Below are 26160 nucleotides of genomic sequence, written 5' to 3'. Positions count from 1 at the left end.
GTTCAACGAAACCAAATTTTTGTCAAATGTGATAAAAATGCCAAAATCTAGTTAGCATGCAATTGCGAAGAAGTAATACTTCAAGCATGGAGTTAGATGATGATCATCAAGTTGGTCAAGATTTGCATAGGGTAATGTTCACATGCGTGTGACATTGGGATCACAAAAAATAACAAAGGGGGGGCGAGGAGTATGATGGCAAGAATCGTTCAAAACCTTTCGTGAATTGAAAGTCTACTTTCAAAATAAAAGGAGACTCTCGAGACTCTCGAGGGGCGTTTGTACGTAGGGTGAGGAAAAGTATAATTTACGATTGCCATAATCGGATACAAAATTCGAGAAAGGAATTTTTAACTTTTTTGGAGGATGATTAATAATTATGATGCATTGGCTCTTGGGTAAGGTTATACTTAGTATTAATTAAATTATTAACTTACTTAGTAGAAGGTAAAGCCTTTTTGAATGGGGAGCGGCCTGACACCATTTTAAAGGCCAAAAAGCCCAAGAGTGCGTGAACATATATATTTACTTTATTAATTAATTGCTACATTTCCAAATTCCACACACGATACGTAATTCGCTAAACTCAAAGGGTTAAAAGCTCATAAGCTACGCTTATTGATAATGTAGGTAGGACTAATAGCTCATAAGCTAGGCTTCGTGATATTCTTAGTGATAATCTACGAGTAATAGCGCTACAAGGGTAGGATTAATAACCTAGGTCTACAAGCTCGTAACCTAATTGAATTACTTCTAAGGCTATAGATTTAGGGATACACGAAGATTAGCTGCGTGGTGCTAAAAGGGTTTATAGTTTAGGGATTAGTTATAATCTAGGACTGATGGCTTAGGTTAATATTAGATAAGGAAGGGAAAGGTACAAAGATAAGCATAAAAACGAGCCACATAAAATATGTATATATATATATAATATTATATTATTATCAAGCACAAAAATAGAGAGAGAGAAATGAGAAGAAGAAAAAAAAGTGTTGTCGACCTTGCAACCAGGGCCTAAATTTGATGCCTGTTTTTCCTGTCAAGGGCCATTTTGCCTGTCAAAAAAGGTAGTTGAAAAAAATTCCTGTCAAATGACAAGCCTAATAACAAAATTTGCCTGTCACCTCGACAAGCTGTTCCAAATACTACCAGTCAATTGAAATTTGACATGCTTAGTATTATTATTAAAGTTAGTAATTATTACTACATTTCTAATGGTCAATGGCCATGTGTGGGCGCTGGGCGGCGGGCGGTGACGGGTGGCCGGTCAAGGTATGGAAGCCTGAAGGGTTCACGATTCACGAATCACAAGGGTTTGGAAAAATTTCCAATTTGGGACCTGGCTGATTCGAATCACAAGGGTTTGGAAAAATTTCCAATTTGGGACCTGGCTCTGCAGTCTGCGCCGCCTTGTAACTTGTAAGTTGTTACAGCTTACCCTGTTTCTAGGTTGGGAGTCGGGACTCGGCGGTGGCGGGCAGGAGAGGGCGACTCGCGAGCAGCGCAGCAGGGCCCAGAGGGCAGCACACAACGAATCGCGATGGATGGCTTCATTGGCTTATGAAGAAGATCTTCGGATTCAAGAAGAAGAAAGAGAAGCCGCCTCCTGTGACAGTCGAAGAGGCCACAGAAAAGGTTCCCCCTGCCCTCCCTTTTCTTCTCTCTCTCTCTCTCACACACACACACGCACACAGAGTTTCTGTTGATTCTGCAATGTAAGATGACCTTATTTCTCGCTAGATCTTCAGTTTCTCAACGTATGTGAATGCTTGTTCTACTGCTTTTTCCCCCGTTCTCTGTGTGAATCAATGGAAGATGATGAATTTTCCAAGCCTGCTTCCTTGTAAAAGACTGCTCTTTTTCATGTCCTCTGCGTAAATTCATGGCGGATGAAGCCTGTACTGCTTTCTTTCTTCAAGGAAGTATTTCTTTACTGAAAGGTACATAAATCTGCCCTTGTTTCTGTGCAAAAATATGTGCAGATAAACAGGAGAGGAGACATTGCTGATGAGAAGATCAAGAAGCTGGATGCGGAACTTCTGATTTTCAAGGAGCAGATCAAGAAGACGAGGCCGGGAGCGGCGCAGGATGCTCTCAAAGCACGTGCATTGCGGGTTCTGAAGCAGAAGAAGATGTACGGACATGGTTCAAGAAAACTGTTCAGAGTATATCGGTTTGCTGGTTCTTGTCATCTGTTTACTGTATGTTTTTGCTTTCCAAACAGGTATGAGGCTCAGAGAGACATGCTATACAGTCAAAGCTTCAGAAGGCATAAAGGATGCTCGGGAGACGCTGGCTGTGACCAACTCTTCCCTGGGCGATGTGCTGTGTTCTGGACGACCTGCCCACCTGGCCAACTGATCCATTCTCATGAAAGTCTAAACAGATGACAGGTATCACCTATTTGGGTCCTGATTTCTTTTGCAGCTTCTCCAAATCTTGAAAATTTGAGAGCACTATGAATTGAGTCATTGATGGTACTAGAACATGCTCTATTGACTCAGGGCTTTGCACTCCTTTTTTGGCCAATGATACACACTGAATCTGAGGCTTGAGTGCTGCATCCTCCTGCTGAATAGGCCCAGTAGTTGGCAGCAACAAGCGTGTTCGTGACTGAAGTCTAAAGCTTTCTACGCAAGGAATCTTTGGAAATTCTAAGAGTAAGTGATGCTATCTTTTTGTGATTCATTCTTCTTGTTTGAGCTCTATGCTTTTGTTGCAAACAAATGTTGAAGAAAATTACTGCACTCATTATTATAATCATATGTAGAATGCATTTTATGTATAGTTTTTTGGGATATTTAATGGTTACCTCGCTCATGTATGGTATGGTTCAATGTGTTGCAGACTAGGTTAGTTCTGCCTATTGCTAGTTGACAATGGATCCTGGCAAGAGAGTAGCGAGTTCACTCTCTTCTTCAAGGAAGAAGAGAAAGTCTCAGCCCAAGCTGGATGCTTTTTTAACTAAGCAGTCAAGCGGTGCAGGCCAGCCTAGCAATGCATGTAATGATGTACAAAGAAATGTGGCTAATGCACAAAGTGATGTGGCCAATGCTCAAGGCCATGATACTATCATGAGTGGCAGTAGGAGTGGTGCTGATGTTAATGATCATGTGGCTATTGAGATTAACAAGTCTGCTCAAGCTCCAGAAGCTTCCAAGAAGACTAAAAGGAAATGGCGTAATCAATGGACTCTCATCCATCCATGGGCTTACTTATGTAAGTCCATGTTGAATGAGGAAAGAATAAAATGTACTTATTGTCAGGACACCAAAAAGGTGAATATGTATACATCCCAAGAGGGTTCCTCAAGCATAATGATCTCAGCATTGCATGATCATGCTTTGACACTTCCTCATAAGGATGCTGTGCGTATTTTGAATGCAAGAAAACGCATCAATGATGTTGGTAAAGGGCCTCTTGACCATGGCATAGAGAGCATTGTCCACATGGAACAAGCTCGAATTTTGACATGTATGAAGGTCGTTTATTTCTGTGCTTGTGAAGATCTTCCTTTAGAGAAGTATCCTAGCCAATGCAAGCTATTGCGTGAGCTTGGTACACCAAATGTTCCTGCTTCTGATGAGTATGGTTCATATGTGAACCCAATGTCTGGAAGAGAGATGTTGTTAGCCATTAGAGATCATGTAAAAAAGCAGATGCTAGCAGACATGCATGCAAGTCCTTTTTACTCATTGCTTATTGATGAAAGTACAGACTGCACTATGGAGAAGCATTTGATCATTTATGTCTTGTATGTTGGTAACTCCGGAAAGGGGCGTGCAAAGTGTTCCTTTGTTGAGTTGTTGCCTGTGGAGAATGCAAATGCAAAGGACATTTATGATGCAATGCGTACATTTATAGAGGACACTGGGTTAGAACTTCAAAAGCTCATTGCCATTGCAACTGATGGAGCATCTGTTATGATTGGGCACAAGACAGGTGTAGTTGCACGTTTTCAAGAAGTTATGCCTCATATCATGGGTGTACATTGTATTGCCCATAGACAGTCTCTTGCAGCAAAGGATGGTTTTGTCTCACATCCACATGTTTATGCCTTTGTTGATAAGGTGTCCAATAAGGTGTACTGCTGGTTGGGAAAGTCCGCTAAGAGACATGCAGAATTATGGAAGATCATGAGTGAATATGATATGACGGATATGAAAGCATTACAAATTCACTCAGTACGATGGCTTTCAAGAGGGCAAGTGATGGAAAGGCTTGTTAACATACTGCCTGCTGTTCTTGAGCAGTGGCAACGCCATGACAAAAAGTGGTATGGATATGCCACTATGTATGTGGTGCAGTTTATGATACACCTTTCTGCCGATGTACTCATAGAGTTGAATAAGTTGAATGTAGAATTCCAAAGGCAAGAAATGGATGTCACCACAATTGGTGCGATGATTGATTTGACATTTGAGAAGCTCACAAGAAGGTATCTTAGTAGCGATATCCGTAATTTTGGTACTGGATCAAAGCATTTGACTACTTTCTTGGGGATGGCGAAAGAGGGCACATTAGTGTATTCAAATGCAAGTGGAAAGACTTATACGCATGCTTTGAAATTCAAGCCTATTCCTAATGACAAAAAGAAGAAAAATGCTAAAGAAATTAGTGAGTCTGCAGGAGAAGATGAGGAATTGGACTTAGACATGTTACTTGAGGATAGTGCAAAAGAGACCGGATCTCGTGAAGAATGCATATATATGGCACAAGCATATGTACAGAACATTTTGGATGCACTTACTCGTCGTTTTGAGGATCTCTCAGTGTACAATGCTTTCAAAATATTTAGTCCCTCATCATATCCATTGGATGCAATTGATCGAGAGAAAAGAACGCAAGAATGGTTGGAAAAATTAATAAATCGGCTTAATGTGGACAGTCATACTATTGACATACGAAAATGTATGAGTGAAAGAGAAGATTTTGTTGGCATGTTATATAGGGTTGCACAAAATAAGAGTATACATGATGCATGGGAAGTATGCAGCGCAACCAAGTCTTGGTGGGATTTATATCCCGGAATGATGCATTTATGGCAATTAAGTTTGGTTGTTCCAGCAAGTACCGCTGCATGTGAGCGCGGTTTTTCTCGCCAAAATTTCATCAAAAGTACCTCAAGATCTGCCTTACGACTAGACACTTTGGATGCTTTGATGTTTCTATCTATTGATGCACGTGGGAGTTCTTTGATTGACTGGGACGATGTGTTTGATATTTGGGGTAAAGCAAAAAAGAGGAGAGCTATGCCATTAGAGTGATTTTTGGATTGCACAGCTTTGATGATTGTTCACATTTTCAGTCTTTTGTCCGAGGTTTATTGTGATCTAGTGGTTTTTTATTTGATATCTTTTGATGATTAGGGATTTTGCACTGGCAAGATATGCATGAATGTGATTTTAAAGAGAGCCGGTCCGTAGGTTATTCTCTATTTTATGTGTCTTCTTTTTATGGTATCTGTGTTGATATAAATTTACCTGTCATTTGACAAGAACTTTTTTATTGAAACCTGTCAAGCGAAAGGCGAAAAAAAAAATTGCCTGTCATAAAAAATTTCATAGGCACCCGTCAAATTTAGGCCCTGCTTGTAACAAATCAAAGATTTGATGGCTATTTTTCCACCCTTTTTTTTTGTTTGTTTTGTTTTGATGAAGTTCAAGGTAGTTGTTAATGAGGAGTTAAGGGGCAATGCCGCCATTACAAGATCTCCATTTAATAAAGATCCCCTAACGAGGTGTGATGACCGTGAGAGAGAGGAGGGGTTGAAAATTCAGAAGGGGAGAAAGGGATGGCCGCCCACCGATGGCCCCCCCCCCCCCCCCCCCCCCCCCCCTCCCTCTATGTGTGACAGAGATGTGTGAGTGTGAGAGAAAGAGACTCTGAGTGGTACCCTCATGGTTAATTTTTCAGCGGTATCAGTTAGTCTTTGAGCATTTTGGTGGTAAAATACTTGTAAATTTTTTTAAAATGCTTGTCAAAAATTATTTTAAAATACCAAAAAAGACTTGTTATATTTTTGTCAATTTTAAAAGGGCAAAGGTACCCGTCAAAAAATCAAACTTACATTATAATTTTCTGTTAATTTTCTGTTAATCAAGCCTATTTTATATTTAGAGACGGTGGAGTCTGGACCCATTTAGAGAGAGAGAAAGAGGAAGATTGTGGAATCTGGATTCATAGGGAGAGAGAAATGTTCGTGTGTGTGTGTGGGCGGGCGTGTGTGTGGGGGTGGGGACGCATTTAATATTGTGGGGGTAACGGCCAAAGGTGATCACTCATAGCATCAGTAATATTTATGACAAGTTTTACTCGTGAGGACCTCGGAAGGTGTAAATTCAATGACGGCATCAGACAACCTCAAGAGTGATGAGCTGTTTGGAAATTAGAGTAGTGGCAGTTAGGCTGGTGAAATTTTGTGTAAATTTTTTGAATCAATTGTGCCTTCGAGACAAAGCTTTTTAGACGTCCCACCTGTCGATGTAATTATCATAATTATCAACATTAAGATTCTAATGCCCAACTATTGAACTGTTATCAACCTACAATACAGTAGGCAAGAATCAATGTAATGTTTATATAATAGATTTGGTTGTGGGCTTAGCTTATCCTTTGATTAAATAAACTTGCAATGAGCTTTTAACCCTTAGCTTGTCGATTTAATTAACCAACTACCTTGGAGACAAAGCTTTTTAGATGAACCAACTGTCAATGTAAATTATCAACATTAAGATTATTTAGTAGTGATTAACTATGTTATCTACAATTAAGTGTATCGTGAAGCAAGAATCAATGCAGTATATAATAGATTTGGCTGTGAAATCAGCTTATCCTCTGATTAGCTAAAACTTTTACCCTAGGTTAGGGGATTGATTTATTAAACGTGGGACGAAAAAGGGGGTCGAAATGGCAAGTTTAACGCTCTCGAGTCTGGCTATGGCTTTTGCATAAGGATCAAGACAAGTTAGTGCTTTTTCAGACAACCCAGATTGGGAAAAGGTGAATGAAGGCCAATGGTTAAAGTTGATTAATTGAAGATCCTTAAAGGGGTATACTTAAAGGGGTATGCATATAATTGCAGATGATTAAAAGCACATAATGGGGGTTGATGGAAAAGCTCATATTCATCTTCTTATGGCAGCTAGCTTTCCCTGGAGGTGCTTGTGGCCACAATTCTACTTTTATTTTACTTTACTTTTTGCAGATCTCCTTTTTGGTTACCTGAATTTCATGCTCTTTTGTGTACAGAGTAGTATCACTATGCTTCCACCGGAAAGTGCTACAGAATCCTCTTGCGTTTGTGTTTGAACTTTGAATTGAGGAGCGCCTCTCTTGCGTTCATGTGTTCATGTTGCCATGCGTTAAGACCAGGCAGTGCTTCTCTTTCAAAGGGGAGAAACCCTATATGGTGGCTTTGTCTCTCTAAGGGCTTCTCATCTTCTACAATAGTGTGTGTGTGTGTGTGTGTGGTGTTGAGTTGAGTGTGTGTGTGTGTGTGTGTGTGTGTGTGTGGTGTTGAGTTGAGTGCATGTGTGGTGGCTTTGGCTTCACATCTTCTAGATACAATTTTGTGTGTAGTGGCATTGTCTCGACATCTTCGACAATTTTGTGTGTGTCTGTGATGGATGTGTGTGTGTGTGTGTGCGTGTGTGTGGTGGCTTTGCCTTTCTTTTGAATTCTAAAGACTTCTCATCTTCTACAATTGTGTGTGTGTGTGTGTATGTGTGTGTGGTGGCATTGTCACTCTTTTCAATTCTAAGGGCTTTCCAATCTGTACAACTGTGCGTGTTTTGTGTCTGTGTGTAAGAGTGTGTGGTGTGTGCGCTGCCTTATCACCTAAGCTTGTAGCCATCCCTTTTCTCCCTCCATAGACCGCATCTCGAGAAAGGTTGCTATTCTGTCTTGTCTTGATGTTGAAGGCTTCAATTCATGTAGCTTGTGTACCTATCAAGCTCAACGTTTTGACAATCTACAAGTTATTTATCACATATCAGCTTGTCATACACAGCACACAGGCTTCTATGACACCGTATGTGCTTCTATCCACACAAATTTCTTTGTAATCTGCTGCACTCCTCCCCTATAATGATGATCAGTACTAAGCTGCAAGGTGCTTAGGTAATGTAAGCTTTGTCTCTTGGATCAAACAATGTAGCTTAGTAGGGACAATGGGCGGACCGGTTATTAATGCACGTTGTTATCCGCCATCCAGCACAGTATCGTGCCCTTAATCAGGAGAACATTCGTGTTTAAAGAGAGACCATATCTTCTGCTCTCATGCGACAGAATCTAAATCCCTGTGGTGGTGATGCCTTCAAGCTACAATAGCTTTTCAACGAGAGTGATTAAGCTTGTTAATCCAATTTGTGCTAATCCCAGATGAAAGACAGCCCTGGTATGATGCTATCCAGCCTTACCGTTAGAGATAAACAGCACCCTAAGCTTGGCGGTTGCGTAGGAGTGTTTTTCCAACTCTTTGATTGGAACCGAAGGCTCTCCTGCAAACGTTTTTTCTCGCTAAAACAGTTACCTGCAGGTCAATTAAGTTCACATTATCGTGTTTTTGTTATTTGGTTGATCGTGGATTAGCTGAATTATTTGTTTGTCTGATTCCTTCTGGCTTCAAATGTATACAGAGAGACCACCGCGTGCATCTAAGAAGGTCAGAGACGACAACAGCAGAGTACCCATGAGAAAGTTGCTTCTTGTAAGTTTCTTTCTTTACTTCTCACTAGATTAGCTTAATTATCAAGAAAAGAAGCAATTTAAGGGAAATTGTCTCAATAATTTATTTTGGGTAAAATAATTAGTAGTTTTTCTAAGACTTGAGTTATTATTGTGAGGGTCAGCAAGGTTGAATTGTCTCAAACCATTGGTAGAGCTCTTTTGAGACTTATCATGCTCTGAGTTGCTTCTAAAGGATCAAATTAAGTGTGGGTATTGAAGGGGTGGTATTGTTTTTAAAGGGCGCAGCTTGGCCACACATTATTGGTATAATGTCATGCTGTAAATGGTTACATGGTGTATTTTTAAGGCTAATTAACTGACTGATTCAATTATTGGAATAATATTGTAATATTGTTGCAGATTGCTGATGAAAATAGAGAGGATTTGCAACCAAATGATTGCATGGAAGAGAATGCTAAGGTTAGTATAACGGCATCGAGTAATGGTGAATTTAATAATGAGAAGCTCAATAGAAGAAGCCCTGGGGTCGTTGGAAGGTTGATGGGTTTGGAATCGTTGCCAGCGCCTGATTGTCATGAACAGAAGGAAACTTATGCCATAAGCAAATCAACTGTTCATGTTCAGTCCAATCACTTCATAACTACGCTCAGTTCAGAATGTGAAAACAAGAAAATTGAGGATGCCTTTCCATTCGCTGAACGTGGGTCGCCAGATGAGGAAATTAAAGTCTGGCTTGATGATTTTGATGGGAACTTGAGTACTTTTTTGTCTGCATTGCACACCCACAACAGCATTGCTAGCTGTTGTCCGGCCGCAGCCCGGACAAGGGTGAATGTTGGCACTTCTACTCCTGCCAGCCCCTGTCTGCCCACAACCCGGACAAGTGTGAATGTCGGCTCGTCTTCTCCTGCTAGCTCTTGCCCGGCCACATCCCGGGCAAGTGTGAATATTGGCACTTCTCCTCCTGCCTATGAGCACTCAATGAAGGCTCTAAGTTCTGGTCCCAGAAGGCAGAATTTGGCTGAATCTAGCGGTGCATTATCATTGAAAACCCAGGCTATGTGTAAAGATGGGCCTGATTTAGACCAGGTTTGTGAGAGAGCTAGAGATGGAGATGTGGGTAGCAAGGGTGTAAAAATGATTAAGGTTAATGATAATTTAGCTACCAAAAGGCTTCCTGAGAAGCTCGCCAATAGCAGCTGCATGCATGATGCTAATATGAAAATCCATCATGGCCAAGGGGTAGATTGCAAGAGCACTTGTAAGGAAAGGAGAAGGAAAGTTGAACAACAGCGCCTTGCATTTCAATTAGCAGAACCACAAGAGAAAGCAGTCATGAGCAGTCATCCAGCTGATCAAGCAAGCAATTATGGTAATTGTAAAATTAACACCAATGGGCTAACTGCTAATCAAAGCTTGGCATCAAATAAAAAGATTAATAATCCGGGCTGCTATCATAAGAGCAAGACTAAGGTTGCTGCAGCAGCCACAAGCAATATTGGGTACTTCCATGATCCAGGAAGAAGATCAAAAAGCAGTAAATTAAAGAAAGCTACACAGAAAGCTGAGATCGCAGAGCCTGTTGCAAAGAAGGAAGAATTCTCCCTGATGAAAACTCTCCTTAAACGGAGAGCTGCAAGAGAAGCCGCTGCCGCTGCAGCTATGGAAGCTGCCGGATTAATGAGCTCGCCAGAACCGTCGACTTTGACTGCAGGATCCCAGCTGTCATTGCCAGAACGCCGGGAGAAGCTCTCCGCCGGAAGAAGCGAGGGTGGCGGCGTGTTCATGCTCCCGCCAACGGCCAGCTTGCCTTCCGGAGTTTCACACGACAATGCCGCCCGCTCGGCGGAATCTTACTCCGTTGACTTCGATCGTCGCCAGCTGAATTCGATCGGGAATACGGCGCTCTCCATGCCATCCTCTCCAGGTGGCGTACAGCTAGAGATTTGCGGCCAGAGCTCCGGCAAAACTACGGCAGCCATCCTGCAAGATGTCATTTCTGCTTTGAATGTTAGCACGACAGAAAGTACGTCAGTGAGCGGGAGACGGAGACATGCAGACGACAATGGAGGTGGCACTCCGTCAACGGCAGAGGTAAGATGAGGCCATTAATTTGACAATTCGATTTAAAATTTTGTGATATTAATATTTTGAGGTTTTCCAAAATTCGTGATATTCCAAAAATTTATGGTTATTTTACAATTTGCATTGTGGATAGAATAATTTGCAAATTGCTGTTTGGAAAATAATGAATTTCGCTTAATCTGTTTTATTAATTGACAATTTGACCAAACATATTTTATTATTTGACAATTAAATGCTTACATGAAGCTTAAATTTATCCAATAAATATTTAGTTTGTGAATAAATTATTTGACAATTTGATTGAAAATTTTGTGATATTCTTGAAAAAATATTTTGTAAATGATTTGATTTTTGGCAAATAGTCTTTTTTTCTGTTGAGTAGAATTAGTTTCTACTGTTTGTGTAAAAGCTTCCTTTGCTGACAGGGACACGACACGGAGTCCACGTCGGATTCCGTGTGCTGGACACGGACAGGCCAACCCAGCCCGGTTTCTGTGTTGGTTTCACCATTTGATGATGACGACGCCCCGCCAGCTGAAGATCACGACGGCGATCCTTACGACGCATGGCGGATCACAAGCGAAGAAGATTACGTGGCTGCCATCTTGGCTGCCACGTGGGAAAGCGGTGGTCCATCAAGCCTGTCACGCGACTCACGCCGGCGAGCGGAGCTGTTCAGGGAGCTGGAGGAGCGTGTGGTGGCAGGCTGGGCAGACAGCGACGTTCCACCGACACGTGGGTACCGCCTGCTGGTTTTTGATTGCGTGCGTGAGGCGCTGGAGGAAGCTGTGGGTTGGAAGGAATGCAAGGACCGGCGGCGGTGGCAGAGATTACTTGCGCGTGTCCTCCACAGCCAGATCCGGGGCTGGAGGAAGGACGCCGGCGATCTTGTGCTGGACGACCTCGTGGAAGCTGACCTGTGCAAGCCGTGCAACCGGTGGTCGGGATTCCAGACGGAAATCGGCGACACTGTGTCGGCCATCGAGCGCACTATCTTTCGATTGCTAGTGGAGGAGCTCGTATGTGATCTTGTTCTGACCTAACTACGTCTTGTTGATACAATAACACAGAACAAGCTTATATAGTGATAATATAATCTATGGCTTCTGCGATGGCCCGCAAAGAGAGGAGAGAGAGAGGGCGGGTGTGATTTTCTGATTTTGACGTGTGCGAGAGAGCGAGCTCAGAGGACGGATAGGTCAAACGGTTGTCAACAGCTCATTCTATATGACGTGTGTGTGTGTGAGAGATCCAGTGGCCCTTTTTTATTTTTCCCCTTTAAAACAAAACAAAAAAACATTTTGATTAAAACTCCCTCTCTTTTCCTCTTCTCTTTTTCCTCCGTAAAAAAGCCTCATTAATAAAATATAATTCCTTTTTAAAAAATTAGTTCTCCCTCTAACTCTCTAGCTATCTAACTCTTTGTCTACCTCTCTCTCTCTCTCTCTCTCTCTCTCTCTCTCTCTCTCTCACAATCCCTCTTACTCTCTCTAATTGTCTCTATTTCTCTAGAACTAGCTAACTCTCTCTACTCTCTCTCTCTCTCTCTCTCTCTCTCTCTCTCTCTAATTCTTTCTTTCTAACTGCCTCTACTCTCTCTTTAACTCTCTCAATTTCTGTTACTCTCTGTTTCTCTCGAGTTGGCCAACTCTCGCTAAGAACTCCCTCTCTCTCTCTCTCTCTCTCTCTCTCTCCCCCTAACAAACACACACTCTCTCTCACTCTCTTTCTCTAACTCACTCTCTTAACCTTCCTCTAACTCACTCTCTAACTCTCTCTTTTGAAGTCTCTAACTCACTCCCTGACTCTCACTAAACTCTCTCTCTCTCTCTCTCTCTCTCTCCCTAACAAACACACACTCTCTCTCACTTTCTTTCTCTAACTCACTCTCTTTACCTTCCTCTAACTCACTCTCTAGCTCTCTCTTTTGAAGTCCCAAACTCACTTTCTGACTCTCTCTTTTGAAATCTCTAAAATAACTCTCGTGTCTCTACCTCACTCACTCACTCTCTCCCTCTCTCAAGCTCACTCACTCTTTTTTAAAGTCTCTAAAATAACTCTCAAGTCTCTACCTCACTCTCATTCACTCTCTCCCTCTCTCTTTAACTCTCTCAAGCTCTCTTGCTCTCTAACTCTGTGAAACACACACTCTCTCTCTAACTCACTCTCTTTACCTTTCTCTATCTCACTCTCTAACTGTTTGTAACTCTTTCTCTACCTCCCTCCCTCCCTCCCTCTCTCTCTCTCTCTCTCTCTCTCTCTCTCTCTCTCTCTCTCTCTCTCTACCCTCTCACTCTATAACCCTTCTTGGCATCTTTCTATATTTAAAACACGCGAAAAATTTTAGTTGCATTGAAGAGAGAAAGGTCAAGTAATTGAGTATTGAAATAAAAAAACACGCAGCTATGCCCTCAGCCTCAGATAGTGGATTATGTTTAAGTACTAATGGTCATGTCACTAGTGAGAGAATGTAGTGCGAGAGTGGCCAACGATTGTAGTGAGTTGCAGAAGTGCCACATTACAACATGTAGCTATATATGCGGTTATATCTGCGTGTATAGCTAGTGAGAGAATGTAGTGCGAGAGTGGCCGACGATTGTAGTGAGTTGCAGAAGTGCCACATTACAACATGTAGCTATATATGCGGTTATATCCGCGTGTATAGCTACATGTATAGCTACATATATACGCGGTTATATCCGCGTGTATAGCTACATGTATAGCTGCATATATTAAGTATCTAAAATCTAGAGGCATACTCGTTTCGCGAGTAGAATTTTAAAAGACTCTTGAGAGTAAATGTATGTTGATTTTTGGTGGAATGATTAGGAGGTGCCCAAGAGTGACCAATTATCATGCTAAAGTGTGTTGGTTTGAATTGGGAGTTAATATGGGTGTCCAAGAGAGACTGCTCATGGTGCATCTTCATTTTTTAGGAGGACCGAGATCGACATGACCATATATAGAAAGGAGAACTTATATAAAATATATGAAATTAACATTACTAATTGAGAAAATGAATAAAGTATTAGGGTGAGCATGGCTTGACATCTACCCGCATCTTTGATTAAATCCATACATGCTAATTGATCCCAAGATCCATATGAGCACCCATTGCTAGAATAACAAAAAGATTTATGTCACTGCTAGCAATAGTGGACTCTACATCATCATCATCGTCTAGATCATCATTATTGGTATGTTGGGACTCAATTGCTTCTTCCTCATCTTGGATAGGGACACCTTCATCTTCATTATATCTTGCTCTCGGTATCTTGCACTTGATTCTCCGCATGTTCATTTTCAACTCACTTCATTCATGAGCTCTTTAATATCCACCTATTGAAAAGCACTCTTTGAATGAAGAGTAACATCTATGATATACCACCATTTCTTGTTATGTAGGTTCAGTTAAAACACAACCTAGTGCTAAAGAACACACAAAGTGTTAATTAAACAACGTGGCCCTAGGTTCGGTTAAAACACAACCTAGTGCTAAAGAACACACAAAGCGTTAATTAAACATGCACAAGAATCTATATAATAATTTAAGCTAGAATAAAATATTTATAGTTAGATTTTACTTATTCACAAAATGTTGAGGTAGCACAAATGTGTGTCTCTCCATTTTTCATAACTTTGTAGAGTCTATCGCCATAAATCCATTTGGATGCTTTCTCATAGTAATTTTAGGACGTCAACATATCACATCCTTGAACCATTTCACATCTAATATATAAATGTGGAATGTCATGAATCCAACCTTTAGAATTTTTTGAATCATGCCACAATAATCAAGCATTACTCCACTCTTGCTGAAAACTTGCCATAGCTCCATAATGTTGAGTATTTCTCTTTGTATCTATACATTGAGTGCAAAAGTGCCTTCCCTCTCAGACTACCTAGTAAACCTTATACTACCACCAACATCAAACGAATTATATTTATAAAAATGAATAACCATATAATGTGATTCTATTTGGGTCAGTTATTAAGAGATATAGAGGCACACTTACTTGAGGCTTGCATCCTCTTGCATTCTTCCGTTCCTATTATTTCACCACCTCTCCATCTTTTCGGTCTTTTCCATTATTCATCAAGCCATTCAATGCTACAATCTTTCAAAAGTGATGCAAGGTTAGGTGGAAACAGCAAGCATCTCAAATGCATCTTAAATGCTCCTCTTATCCTTCTTACCTCTTCATAAATTGTTGCCATCCACCTCTTCATAACCTCACTATTAAGAATACAAAATGCATTTACCTTGTTCACCATTATTTTATCCGTTCTCCTTACTCTTCCTTTGCCTTGTTCCTGGGGCAGCCACTCTTCAAAATGGTATGATATCATGTGAGTTAACTGACGAGATATTTTTAAATCATGCCATATAAAGTGTATATAAAAGGGGTATATCTATAGGTTTCCTTTGTAGTATTTATACATAAGGGGGTGTATAAAATATGGAAGAATACATGTATACCTACACTACATAGAGGGTGTATAAAATATGGAAGAATACATGTATACCTACACTACATAGAGGGTGTATAAAATATGGAAGAATACATGTATACCTACACTAGATCATTTATGAAAAGAAGTTTGTATATACATGTATCTCCTTGGAACTTATGTACCTAAGATGGCGATGACTCAATTTCATAAGCACAACCAACCCTCCAAACTAGCACAATAACAAAGAAAACCATGTTTGAATTTTGCTTGCACATACCTCACCACAACCCCCATTTTGCACACTTTTTAATCTCCACACCTACTAATGCATATGGGAAGAACAAACTATATATAACAAAACAACGTAATCAATGTTGTGTTATCATAATCAAATAAGCATGAAAAGTATATCTAAAGATTGAACATACCTATAATATCTTCTCCCAATCAAGTGATTTTAGTCCTTACAATTGTGTTGCTCCTTTCTTCTTTAATTTGATGCATGCTCTTTTTTTAAATTATGCATACACTTGTAGGTGTACGAAAGGATCTTGGGGGGTCACTCATAAATATGTGAGCATAGCACGTGGGTTCAACAGAAGTGATTTTTAAAATCCCCCTTTTTACACATTTTTTACATACGTAAGGGTACCATTTAAAGGGGGTATTCACAGGTTCAATAGAAAATGGGTGTATTTTATTCATAAAAAATTCACAGATAAGGGATTTTTAAAGTAGGCCGCCTTGAACACACATGATACAAAGGGTTTACATATAGTGAAGCCCCGAGGAAAGGATGCAATTTGATACTTCACTCTCTTATACTTCTTCTTTGTCAAGATCCAAGGTGTTGTAGATAAAACCACCTTTCCATTCTCTATTTGAGTGCTCAACCAAGTGGTTCTCTATTAGGAGGTGATCAATCAATCTCAAGTCCTCCTAGAACCAGAAGAGAATCTCTCTTGCTAATTAAATGGTACCAAATGTTCAATGCCATATTTTTTATGATATGCATTGGATCTAGAAGATGAATGATTTTTAGCTTTGTCCAATAGGGAAGGCGAAAGAAGATTTAAGATCTCATCATTTCCAATAGTATTGCTTGTTGGGATGATCCTCTCCACACCACCTTTCAATCACCTACCACACCACCTTCCAATTACCTACTGTTAGTAGAGGATGTGGGGAAACTCCCTTTATAGATGGAACAAACTTTTCATGATCATATGGAAGAAATCGGTGATGGTTTTCATACACAACCTTCTTGAGATGATCCACCCATGATGTAACAAGTGATGGTCCACAAATTGGAAAAGCACTATGGCTGAAAATTGTGAGTCCTAATTATTTGCAAGAGACATATATGTTGTGTTTAGAGTATACATTTGATATTTGATACATCAAAGTTAAAAACTCTAAGTCGGTTATTGAGGATAGAAAGCATACCAAAGCACTCTCTGTAAAGGCATGCATTATCCACATTAAAATTGCCTTCACCTCTCTAGTACATTGTGAAAGTGGCCATGACGTATTATACACTTGGATGCCATGCCATATTATCTCAAGCTCCTCGATCAAAGGCTCAAGATACACATCCATGTTCTTGACCTTGTGCTTTCTAGGCACGAGAACAGCTAGTGTCACATGACCCTTCTTTATTGACTTCCATGGAAGGAGATTGTAGTTTACTACTACCACTGTCCACGTGCTCCATGATGTTGATTTGAGACCAAATGGATTGAATCCATCCATTCCCAATATTTTTCGTAAGTCTACATACGTATAAGATAACATAGATTAATTTTGGAGATTAGAAAATACATAGCTTAACTTTAGAGATTAGAAAATAAACGTAAAATAGATAGCAAATAAAAAAACATGGCAATCGTTACGTAGGGTTGAGTATGTATAGTGGAGTGCTTTCTTGTCAAGGCTACTTCATTCCATGTGGTTTTAGCCTCCTCCCCTTCTTATTCTCAAAGAAATTATCAATCATCTTGTCCATGGCAAAATCCTCCTCGATTTCATGTGGCATTGATGGATACATTTCTTGATCATGCACAGGATGCCAGCTTATAACCTTATTCACATGGAGATCTCTAAATTGTCTACATAATCATCTACTTGTTACAAAGTATGGCATTGAATCCCTCATTCTGCAACATTTCATCCTTCTCATCCTTGTCCTAAAATAAATGGACACGCATATAGACACTTCAATTGAATGTGTACAAGGGAGGGAAATTTAACATATGTACTTAGTCGGATCCCTCATTCTGTCACATGTAACCCTTCTCATCCTCATTCTCATCCTAAAATCAGCCTAAAATATGTGGACAAGCATATAAACTCTTCAATTAAATGTGCACAAGGGAGCGAAATTTAACATATATACTCACTGAAGATTTCAGATGCCTTATTTTTTTAAATTGATCATACTCTTGCATGTACGTTATTGTGATTTGTTGTAAACGCACAATTTCTCCCTTGGCATCTCTCACATGGACACGAAATCTTTTGACACAACCACTCATGCCGACTCCTCACGGCGGGGTCAATGCGTTGTCCTCACGCGGATGATGAAGATGAAGTATCATTTCTCATGGATACCTACAAAATTACACAAAATTAGACATAGCTCCCAAAAATAGAGGATCGTTCACTCTTGAGTTATTTATACCTTCTCTAATCCCATTATGTGGCTATAGACTTGGCTATATACGTGGCCATGCACATGGCTATACACGCATTGATAGATGCATGCATAGTCACATACTGAGATAAAAAATAGGATTCTCCCGTGTCGTGTGTGCGACCTAATCTTTTGCTTACCAATACTAGTGGCTCTACTCTGTTCCCAAAACCTGCACACCGAAAAGACATATTTCTCCTCCTTCCTGTTGAAATTAGGGTTAAGGTTGCAACAATGCACACACAAGATAGAGAAGCTTGAGAGCACACACACACACTAGATTAGAATGAACAAATGTGTGCCAGATACCAAAGATAAGTACACACCCCAAAATGAGTAGATAAGAGGGTGTACATACGCATGGAAAAAAAAATCTCCTAGTAAAGGAAAAAGTGCCCCGACGGTCCTAAGTGTGTTAACACACATCACTTCTATATATTGCTAAAAATCCCCCCCTGGAGTGATAATGTGAACATGTACAGGACATGGCCAATCAATTCTAAAAATACAGTAAGTCCAAAGATTTACGAAAAGCTTTGAAATTTTCATGAGGAAGAGCCTTCGTGAATAAATCTACCATGTTGTCATGTGTAGGCACATAGACCAAGCTGATCTCTGTTTTGCAGATAGTCTTTCCCCTAACATAGTGGTAATGCACCTCAATGTGCTTAGTACGAGCATGAAACACTAGGTTCCTCGCAACTGCTAATGCGCTATGGTTGTCAGTGAAAATCATAGTGTTAGACGATCCAACACCCAAATCAGCCATAAGACGTCTGACCCACACACACTCAACTGTAGTTGTAAAAGCAACCCTGTACTCAGCTTCATAGTTGGAAGTGGCCACTGTAGGCTGCTTCTTATTTACTAAACCGTGATATACATGAATCACCAAGGCGAAAGCAAAATACACTAGTGGACACTCGTGTGTCATAACATCCGACCCAATCTGAATCACTAAAAGCATGCAGCTGTGACTCACCCCTTTTTGGATAAAACAATCCAAAATACTGAGTACCCTGTAAATAGCGAAAACCCGCTTAACAGTCTGCCAATGCTTCGTACCTGGGCTATGCATAAATCTGCTCAACTGTGAGACCACATACTGTATATTTGGCCTCGTGTTGCATACATAAAGAAGGGATCCAGTAGCCTGCTAATACAAACTAGCATCAAAAGAGTCTCCTGTGTCTTGAAAACTAAGTCGAGTACCTATCTCCATAGGTGTAGCCACCCACAGGTTTACAGTCTTCAAGATTAAACCTCTTCAATAGCTTCTGTATATATTTAGACTACAGCATAACAATGCCATCATTGTGCTGCATAAACTGAATCCCCAAATAGTAATGCAACGGCCCCAAATCTGACATCTAAAACGATGACTGCAAATCAAGCTTAAAGGCTAAAATCTGATCTGTATTATCGGGTCCTATGAGCAACATGTGGCCAAGGGATGTGAGTGCTAAATCAACTTTGAGCGTTTGAGACTCTTTGTAGAGGTAGACATTATGTGTCCCAGTCATGGATCACTTGTGTTTGTCGCATGAAGGGTCTACCTAGGATGGCGTCATAGGCGATGTTATGAAAGTCCATGACTACAAATGTGAGGTTGAAGGTCATGTCATAGACTTTTACCTTGAGGTCATGCGCTATGCCCAGGGGTCGTGCAGATTTCTTGTTCGCGAGCTTTATTCATCAATGTGGTATGATCAAGGCTAGTGCTTGCTAGGGCTTCTAAATGCTTGCTAAGTGCTTACTAGTGCTTCTAAGTGCTTGCAAGTGCTTGCAAGTGCTTCTAGTGCTTGCTAGTGCTTCTAAGTGCTTCCAAGTGCTTCTAAGTGCTTGCTAGTGGTTCCAAGTGTTTGCTAGTGGTTCTAAGTGCTTCCAAGTGCTTCTAAGTGTTTGCTAGTGATTCCATGTGTCTCTAAGTGCTTCCAAGTGCTTCTAAGTGCTTCCAAGTGCTTCCAAGTGTTTCCAAGTGCTTCCAAGTGCTTCCAAGTGCGTTACTTGCTTCTAAGTGTTTGCTAGTGTATCCAATTGCTTCTAAGTGTTTCCTAGTGCTTCCAAGAAATTCCATGTTATTCCAAGTTCATCTAAATGGATCCTCAGGTTTCTAAGTGCTTGCAGGTGCCTGAGAGTGCTTTATAGTGCTTGGTACCATTTACTAGTGCTGCCAAGTGCAGAAAGTGCTCCTAAGTGCATCTAATAGGTTTACCCAATGAGTGTCATAGCTTTACACTGATTGAAAGTGCGTCATAATGCTTACCAATGCTATAGGTTGCTTCAGAATGATTTATAATGCTTGATAGTGTGTCTAAATTTGTCTTCTTTGTCACAGAGGGACTTCTATATGCAGTTCCAAGTGGCTCATCCTAATATAAGGATCTCCCTAAGATGTTTTGAGGGTCTAAAGCCATACTTCGTACGCTGAAGGACCGCAACACTTGTTGTTGTGAATACCATGTGCAGCTTGTCTACTTCAAGGAAGCTCTTAATCAGATGCGCCAGGGAAGATATGGGCTACATGGCCGGCCATGCAGTTGTTTGCAGTTCTCATGATGGAATAGCGCAGTGCACGGCCTCCAATGCCACATTTCCAAGCTTAACAGACCTGTGGGAGTCTGTATTGTGCCCAAAACCCATTGACTGTGCTTATCACCGTAGACAATGTCTTTTGGGTACATGCAAACATTGTGGCATTAAAGAGATCTCCTTGTGTCCACATGAAAAAAGCGATGACATCTCTATGATGACTGTCAAGCTTTTTGATGACGTTCCTACACAGGAAGTGGATGAGAACGGTCAAGCAAAAACTCGAAAAGATCTTATTGTTCGCCAAGTCAGCCCGAGGACTTTCACTTCCTTGCTTCAAAGCAAATTGGGAAACTTCATCAAACACAATTATAAGTACAGATGGCAAGCAAAGAGTGTTTGGATAAATTTCCAGATGATGTAGTGGTGTCAGTAGTGGATTTTGCAGAGAATTACTCCTTCAAGGTGCAGAATGAAATTCAGTCAATGCATTGGTATTCAACTCAGGTGACAATCTTGGTCCACATTTCGTACCTGCGTGATGTGCTTGGTACCATTCGGAAGACAACCCACTTCTACATCTCTGCTGATGACAAAATCCACGACACTTTGTTTGTGCAGCACTGCTTTATTTTGCACAATGAGTGGCTGAAAGCTTAAGGATGTAGTGTCAAGCGACAGTGGGTGTGGTCTGATGGCGCTGCTTCACAATTCAAAGCAAGGCGCCCTTTCTATTTTGTAGCCCGATACTTCAATATGACAGGTATTGAGATGATGCACAGTTTCTTTGCATCTGGCCATGGGAAGGGCGAGGACGATGGGGCTGGTGCGGTGCTCAAAAGAGCTCTCACACAAGAGCAGCTGAAATCTGACGGATGGGTGTTACATAACACTTCAAGTGTGGTGGCATTCCTCAACGCAACCCTCAGGCATTGACAGGGAAGAAAGTCGATCGTAGATTCTGGGAGGTCAAGCTCGGTGATGTAGACAGAGATAGAGAGTGGGATTGCATGCGGATCAAAGGGTCTCGATTCTTCCACTGTGTCAACGGCTACAGTCAATCAGAAATCACGGGCTACGGTGCAGACCATTGTCCTGCTTTTGCCATGCGTGCATGAAAGGCCAATAGAGGAGATGTGTAAACAAGGACCACGTTGAGAGGCGGTAGTACTTGTGAATACAACCGACTGTCAATGTTCAAAATGATGGAGAAGCATCCATCACCAGCGATGATGAGACACCAGGAGCCCCCATATATGCTGGCCACCATGACGACCTAAGTGATGCCTTGATGGTTGGCCAAAACTTCGCAGAGTGAATGCAAAAGAGCCAGGTGTGCAGACTTCTACATCTTGAAGTGCACTAAAACCAAGCGCTTGACCATCAATCTGAAAGGGATGAATGGCATAACCATATTCAAAAGAACTCATTTGTCTCGTTGAGGGACTCTTCTACGAGACAAGGTAAATGGCCAAGATGACACCTACGTTCTTTTGGATGAAACCTATATTCTTTTGGATGACAAGCCCCATGCTTTTATCTACTCCCACCTGCTGCGATGCATCAGGTTTTCGATGTGCTTGGTAGAAGGTGAGCCTAATGTATATGAATTATCAAATGATGTATTTGAACAAATCTATAATAGCATGCCCCCAGAGGAGAACTTGTAAGTCCTAACTTTCAAGCTACACAAGCACTTCAAGGATCTACACAAGCACTTTCAGATTACTAGAAAAGCACTTTAAGTACCTAAACAAGCACTTTAAGTAACTAGACAAGCACTTTCAGACCACTTGACCAACACTTCCCAAACAATTGAAGTTCCTACACAAGCACTTGGAGGCCACATGGTAAGCACCTATCAGGTACTTTTAGTACCTAGACAAGCATTTTCAAACCACTTGACAAGCACTTTAAGCACCTTGATAAATTCTTGTCAAGCACTTTCTAGTACCTAGACAAGCACATGTTTAGTACTTCCAGACCACTTGATAAATTCTTGTCAAGCGGACAAGCACTTTTAGTATCTAGACAAGTACTTTCAAACCACTTGACAAGCACTTCAATACCTAGACAAGCACTTTCAAACCACTTGACAAGCACTTTCAAACCACTTGACGAGTACTTTTAAACCACTTGACAAGCACTTCAGTACCCAGACAAACACTTTCAAACCATCACTTTCTTAAGAGTCCACAAAATGCAAATGACACCAAATCGGCACAAAATCGTTCCAAGGTCAAAACCATTTTTGTTTGTATATATGTCAAGGAGTGTTGGAAGTTAGCCACACAATAAAGGCACGGTGTCAGAGCACATTAAGCTACACAGTAAGGGCATGGTGTCATGGCAGTGAAGGGGCTACAGGCAGCCCTCTATACAATGGAAAAAATGCCTGAAAAGCACTTCTAATTTGTTGTTTTACTCTTTGGACGCTTATACTTTCTTTCTTTATTAGGATCCAGGTTGGGGGCTTCAATTTCTTTCATTTCCTCAACATTGTTCTGCACGATTCTCCAATTCGACCATTGCAAGGCATCATCCCTGACATCAAAAGGGCACTCTTTGACAGTTTTTGCTCTGTCAGCACTCTTTGCCCACTGCAACACAAAGTCAGCCACATCCTGTTTCAGAAAATTTTCCCACTGCCCCTTAGTCTGCTTCTCCACTTCAGGAAGGATCACATAGCATGCAGGATCATTAGAGTACATTTTATACAATGAGTCATCTAGCACAAGTGTATTTGTCTTATTGAATTTCGGGAAAAGATGCCAGAAGGTATCCAGGTTTTTCAAGAACATTGGCCTAGGAGGAATATCAAAGCGCCAAGTGCAAACATGGCAAGCGGTTTGCAACAGCCATCCACTCATGCATTTGTTGACTTGAGGCAGGCACTTATCCATGGCTGTCTCCAATTCCCTGCCACTGTGGGAGGTCCACACAAATACCTCTGCAACCTGACTCAACGCAAGTAAGAACACCTCTGCATATCCTGCCGTACGTAATAGGTGATGTTCTCATCCTCACAGGCTTTGGAAAAGTATAGCGTTGAGACATTTGGGGGAATCTCTGTCATGCGCTTATGGTGCACGCACAAAAGAACCTTGTTGAAGTCAACAATGACTGCCAGGTCTCGAGAGTCATTGAAGCGTCAAAACTGATAGCGTGGAGGACAGCGCTCAATGTGCTCTACCTAAGCGTCGAAACTGATAGCGTGGAGGACAGTGCTCAATGTGCTCTACCTCATTAGTGGGTGGTAGGGTTTTCGAGCCAACAACTTGAATTTTAACTACATGCATAACAATTAAGATGGTCAAGACACGCACAGACACTGAGAAAAATGACTTATATATTATATTGCCGCAAAATAATGCGGCTTGCATGAGTAAAAAGCTACAAAGTTGCAAGAAGCTAAAGCTTCTTGCATGTGGGCTTTGAGGAAAATTGGGTTAGTTTTTTTCTTGGGGTCCCGAAGAGGCCCATCCTCCACCTGCCTTTTCTTCTTCTTTCGCAGCTCTCCTGCACAACAAATTGGAGGGTCTCTTCCATATCTGGGTCCAACTCCTCTTCAGTATGTACACCTTTGTCGATGCGGCTTGGCTCTCCAGTTGGAGCACTAACATGACTTAATGTCTTAATGACATCAGTACCTGGGATAGAAATAGGAAATTAAGTTAGGAGCACAGGTAGTTAATATGATCACAATGATCATGGATAATCATGTCTGAGGATAACATGTTACTTGACCAAAATTACCTTGTGTGATATCAGAACCAGGTGTCTCCCTCAGGATGCCATCACCAAGCACATCAGTTTTTTCAGCAGACAGACTACAACCACCCACCATGTTTTTGTATTTCATCATCAAGGCGTCTCGGTCGAAGGGGGCGTTAACATCATGCATGGACGAGGTGGAAGCGGCTGGGTCCATCCCCTCGCCAGCCTCTAGCTCACATGAGACATAATAGACAATTACAATACATATCAAAAGTAGCATGAATCCTGTCCTATAAAAGAGGCATGCCTTACCTATGGACTCCTCATATGTATTCCCAAGTGCCCAACATCTTGCTACAAGTGGTATCTCCCACGAACAGTCCGGAACAATGCACTTGGGCTCAGTCGCACAGACAATGGAAAAGCAAAAGGGGTGGAACTTGTGGGCACATGGCAGATAATAAATGCCGGCCGCATGTTTGCTTGACAGTAGCTGGCCACAGGCCACACAAGATCCACCAATGACGACAGTGTCAGCACCTAGGACAGACTTCGCATGCGGGGTAGGCACTAGAAGGGCTCTCCCCTCTCTCTTCAAGAAAGTGCATGCCTCCTTCACGAAGGAGGCCTGTCTCCTCAGCTCACATAACACATGGTCCATTTCCTCAACCAAAGCCTGCACATAATGAAAAACAACCAGCCATTAGAACTTTCAAGCATGTGTAAGTGGTTTGAGCACCAGTCACATCAGTGGTCTGTGCAGTGCCCTAAGGTCTAAGCACTTGAAAGTGGTCTAAGCACTTGCAAATGATGCAACCACTTGAAAGTGGTCTAAGCACTTGCAAATGATGCAACCACTTGCAAGTGGCTCTTCCAAGTGTTCTAAGCACCTGTTAAAGGTCTTAGAAATTTTATGCGCTTTTTGCTTTTGTTAGTGTTTTAAGCACTTGCAAGTGGTATGAGCACTTGAAAGCGGTATGAACACTTGCAAGTGGTATTGAACTTCGCTAGTGGTCTAGGCACTTGCAAGTGGTATGAACACTTGCAGGTGGTCTTAGAACTTTCAAAAGGCATGAACACTTACAAGTGGCCTTAGCACTTGCAAGTGGTATGACCACTTGCAAGTGGCCTTAGCACTTGTAAGTGGTATGACCACTTGCAAGTGGTATTAGCACCTTCAAGTGGTCTAAGCACTTGCAAGTGGTATGAGCACTTGAAAGCGGTATGAACACTTGCAAGTGGTCTTGAACTTCGCTAGTGGCCTAGGCACTTGCAAGTGGTATGAACACTTGCAAGTGGTCTTAGAACTTGCAAAAGGCATGAATACTTACAAGTGGCCTTAGCACTTGCAACAAGTGGTATGACCACTTGCAAAAGGTATGACCACTTGTAAGTGGTCTTAGCACCTTCAAGTTGTCTAAGCACTTGTTAAACTTCTAAGAACTTGCATGATATCTATGCACTTGCTAGTGATGTAAGCACTTACAGTGGTATAATACTTGCAAGTGGTCACAACACTTGCAAGTGGTCTCAATACTTATGAGTGTTCTATGAACTCGATGACCTCTAAGCACTTGCAAGTGAAACAAGCACTTGCAAGTGGTGTAAATGTATGAGCACTTTCACGTGCTTAAATAACTTGCAAGTGCATATATCACTTGCAACAAGTGCTTGGACCACTACTTAAAGGATAGAAAAATGCTTGAGTTTTCAAAAGTACATGCATAGTGGACACCTCCTCCATCTTTGCAGCAGACGTCACAGCACCAGAAGCCACTGAGACCACCCTCTCCAGCACTCCTATCTCAGCTTCCTTCTTCAGAATGAGAGCTTCATTTTCTAGGGGAGATGCTTTTAATATCTCCATGTCTGCTCTAAGTCTCTCCATCTCTACTATAATCGGGGCATAGGCCGAATAGGTGCCTTCCTTGCGTAGCCACAAATCCCTCTTCTCTGCTAAGACCAATTTAGTAGAACCAACCTTCGCT

General features: G+C 41.4%; 2 protein-coding genes across 2 annotated transcripts; both read left to right on the top strand.

Moving 5' to 3' along the window:
• The first annotated feature begins 2879 nt into the window (after positions 1-2879).
• LOC147631388 (uncharacterized) lies at positions 2880-5267 on the top strand. The gene has a single exon (XM_086809177.1). It carries the CDS (start codon positions 2880-2882, stop codon positions 5265-5267), a length of 2388 nt encoding a protein of 795 aa, XP_086665303.1.
• Positions 5268-7217: 1950 nt separating this feature from the next.
• LOC147631387 (uncharacterized) lies at positions 7218-11882 on the top strand. Its single transcript, XM_086809793.1, has 4 exons — positions 7218-8539; positions 8640-8710; positions 9091-10785; positions 11202-11882. The coding sequence occupies exons 1-4, from the start codon at positions 8383-8385 to the stop codon at positions 11817-11819; spliced, it is 2541 nt and encodes an 846-aa protein (XP_086665919.1). The 5' UTR covers positions 7218-8382; the 3' UTR covers positions 11820-11882.
• Positions 11883-26160: the final 14278 nt, after the last annotated feature.

Source organism: Cibotium barometz, chromosome 15, assembly GCF_041138505.1.
Source record: "Cibotium barometz isolate CiBa-2024 chromosome 15, ASM4113850v1, whole genome shotgun sequence".
NCBI lineage: Eukaryota > Viridiplantae > Streptophyta > Polypodiopsida > Cyatheales > Cibotiaceae > Cibotium > Cibotium barometz.
The sequence above is the reverse complement of the archived record's forward strand: the minus strand, read 5'-3'. Positions and strand labels throughout refer to the sequence as shown.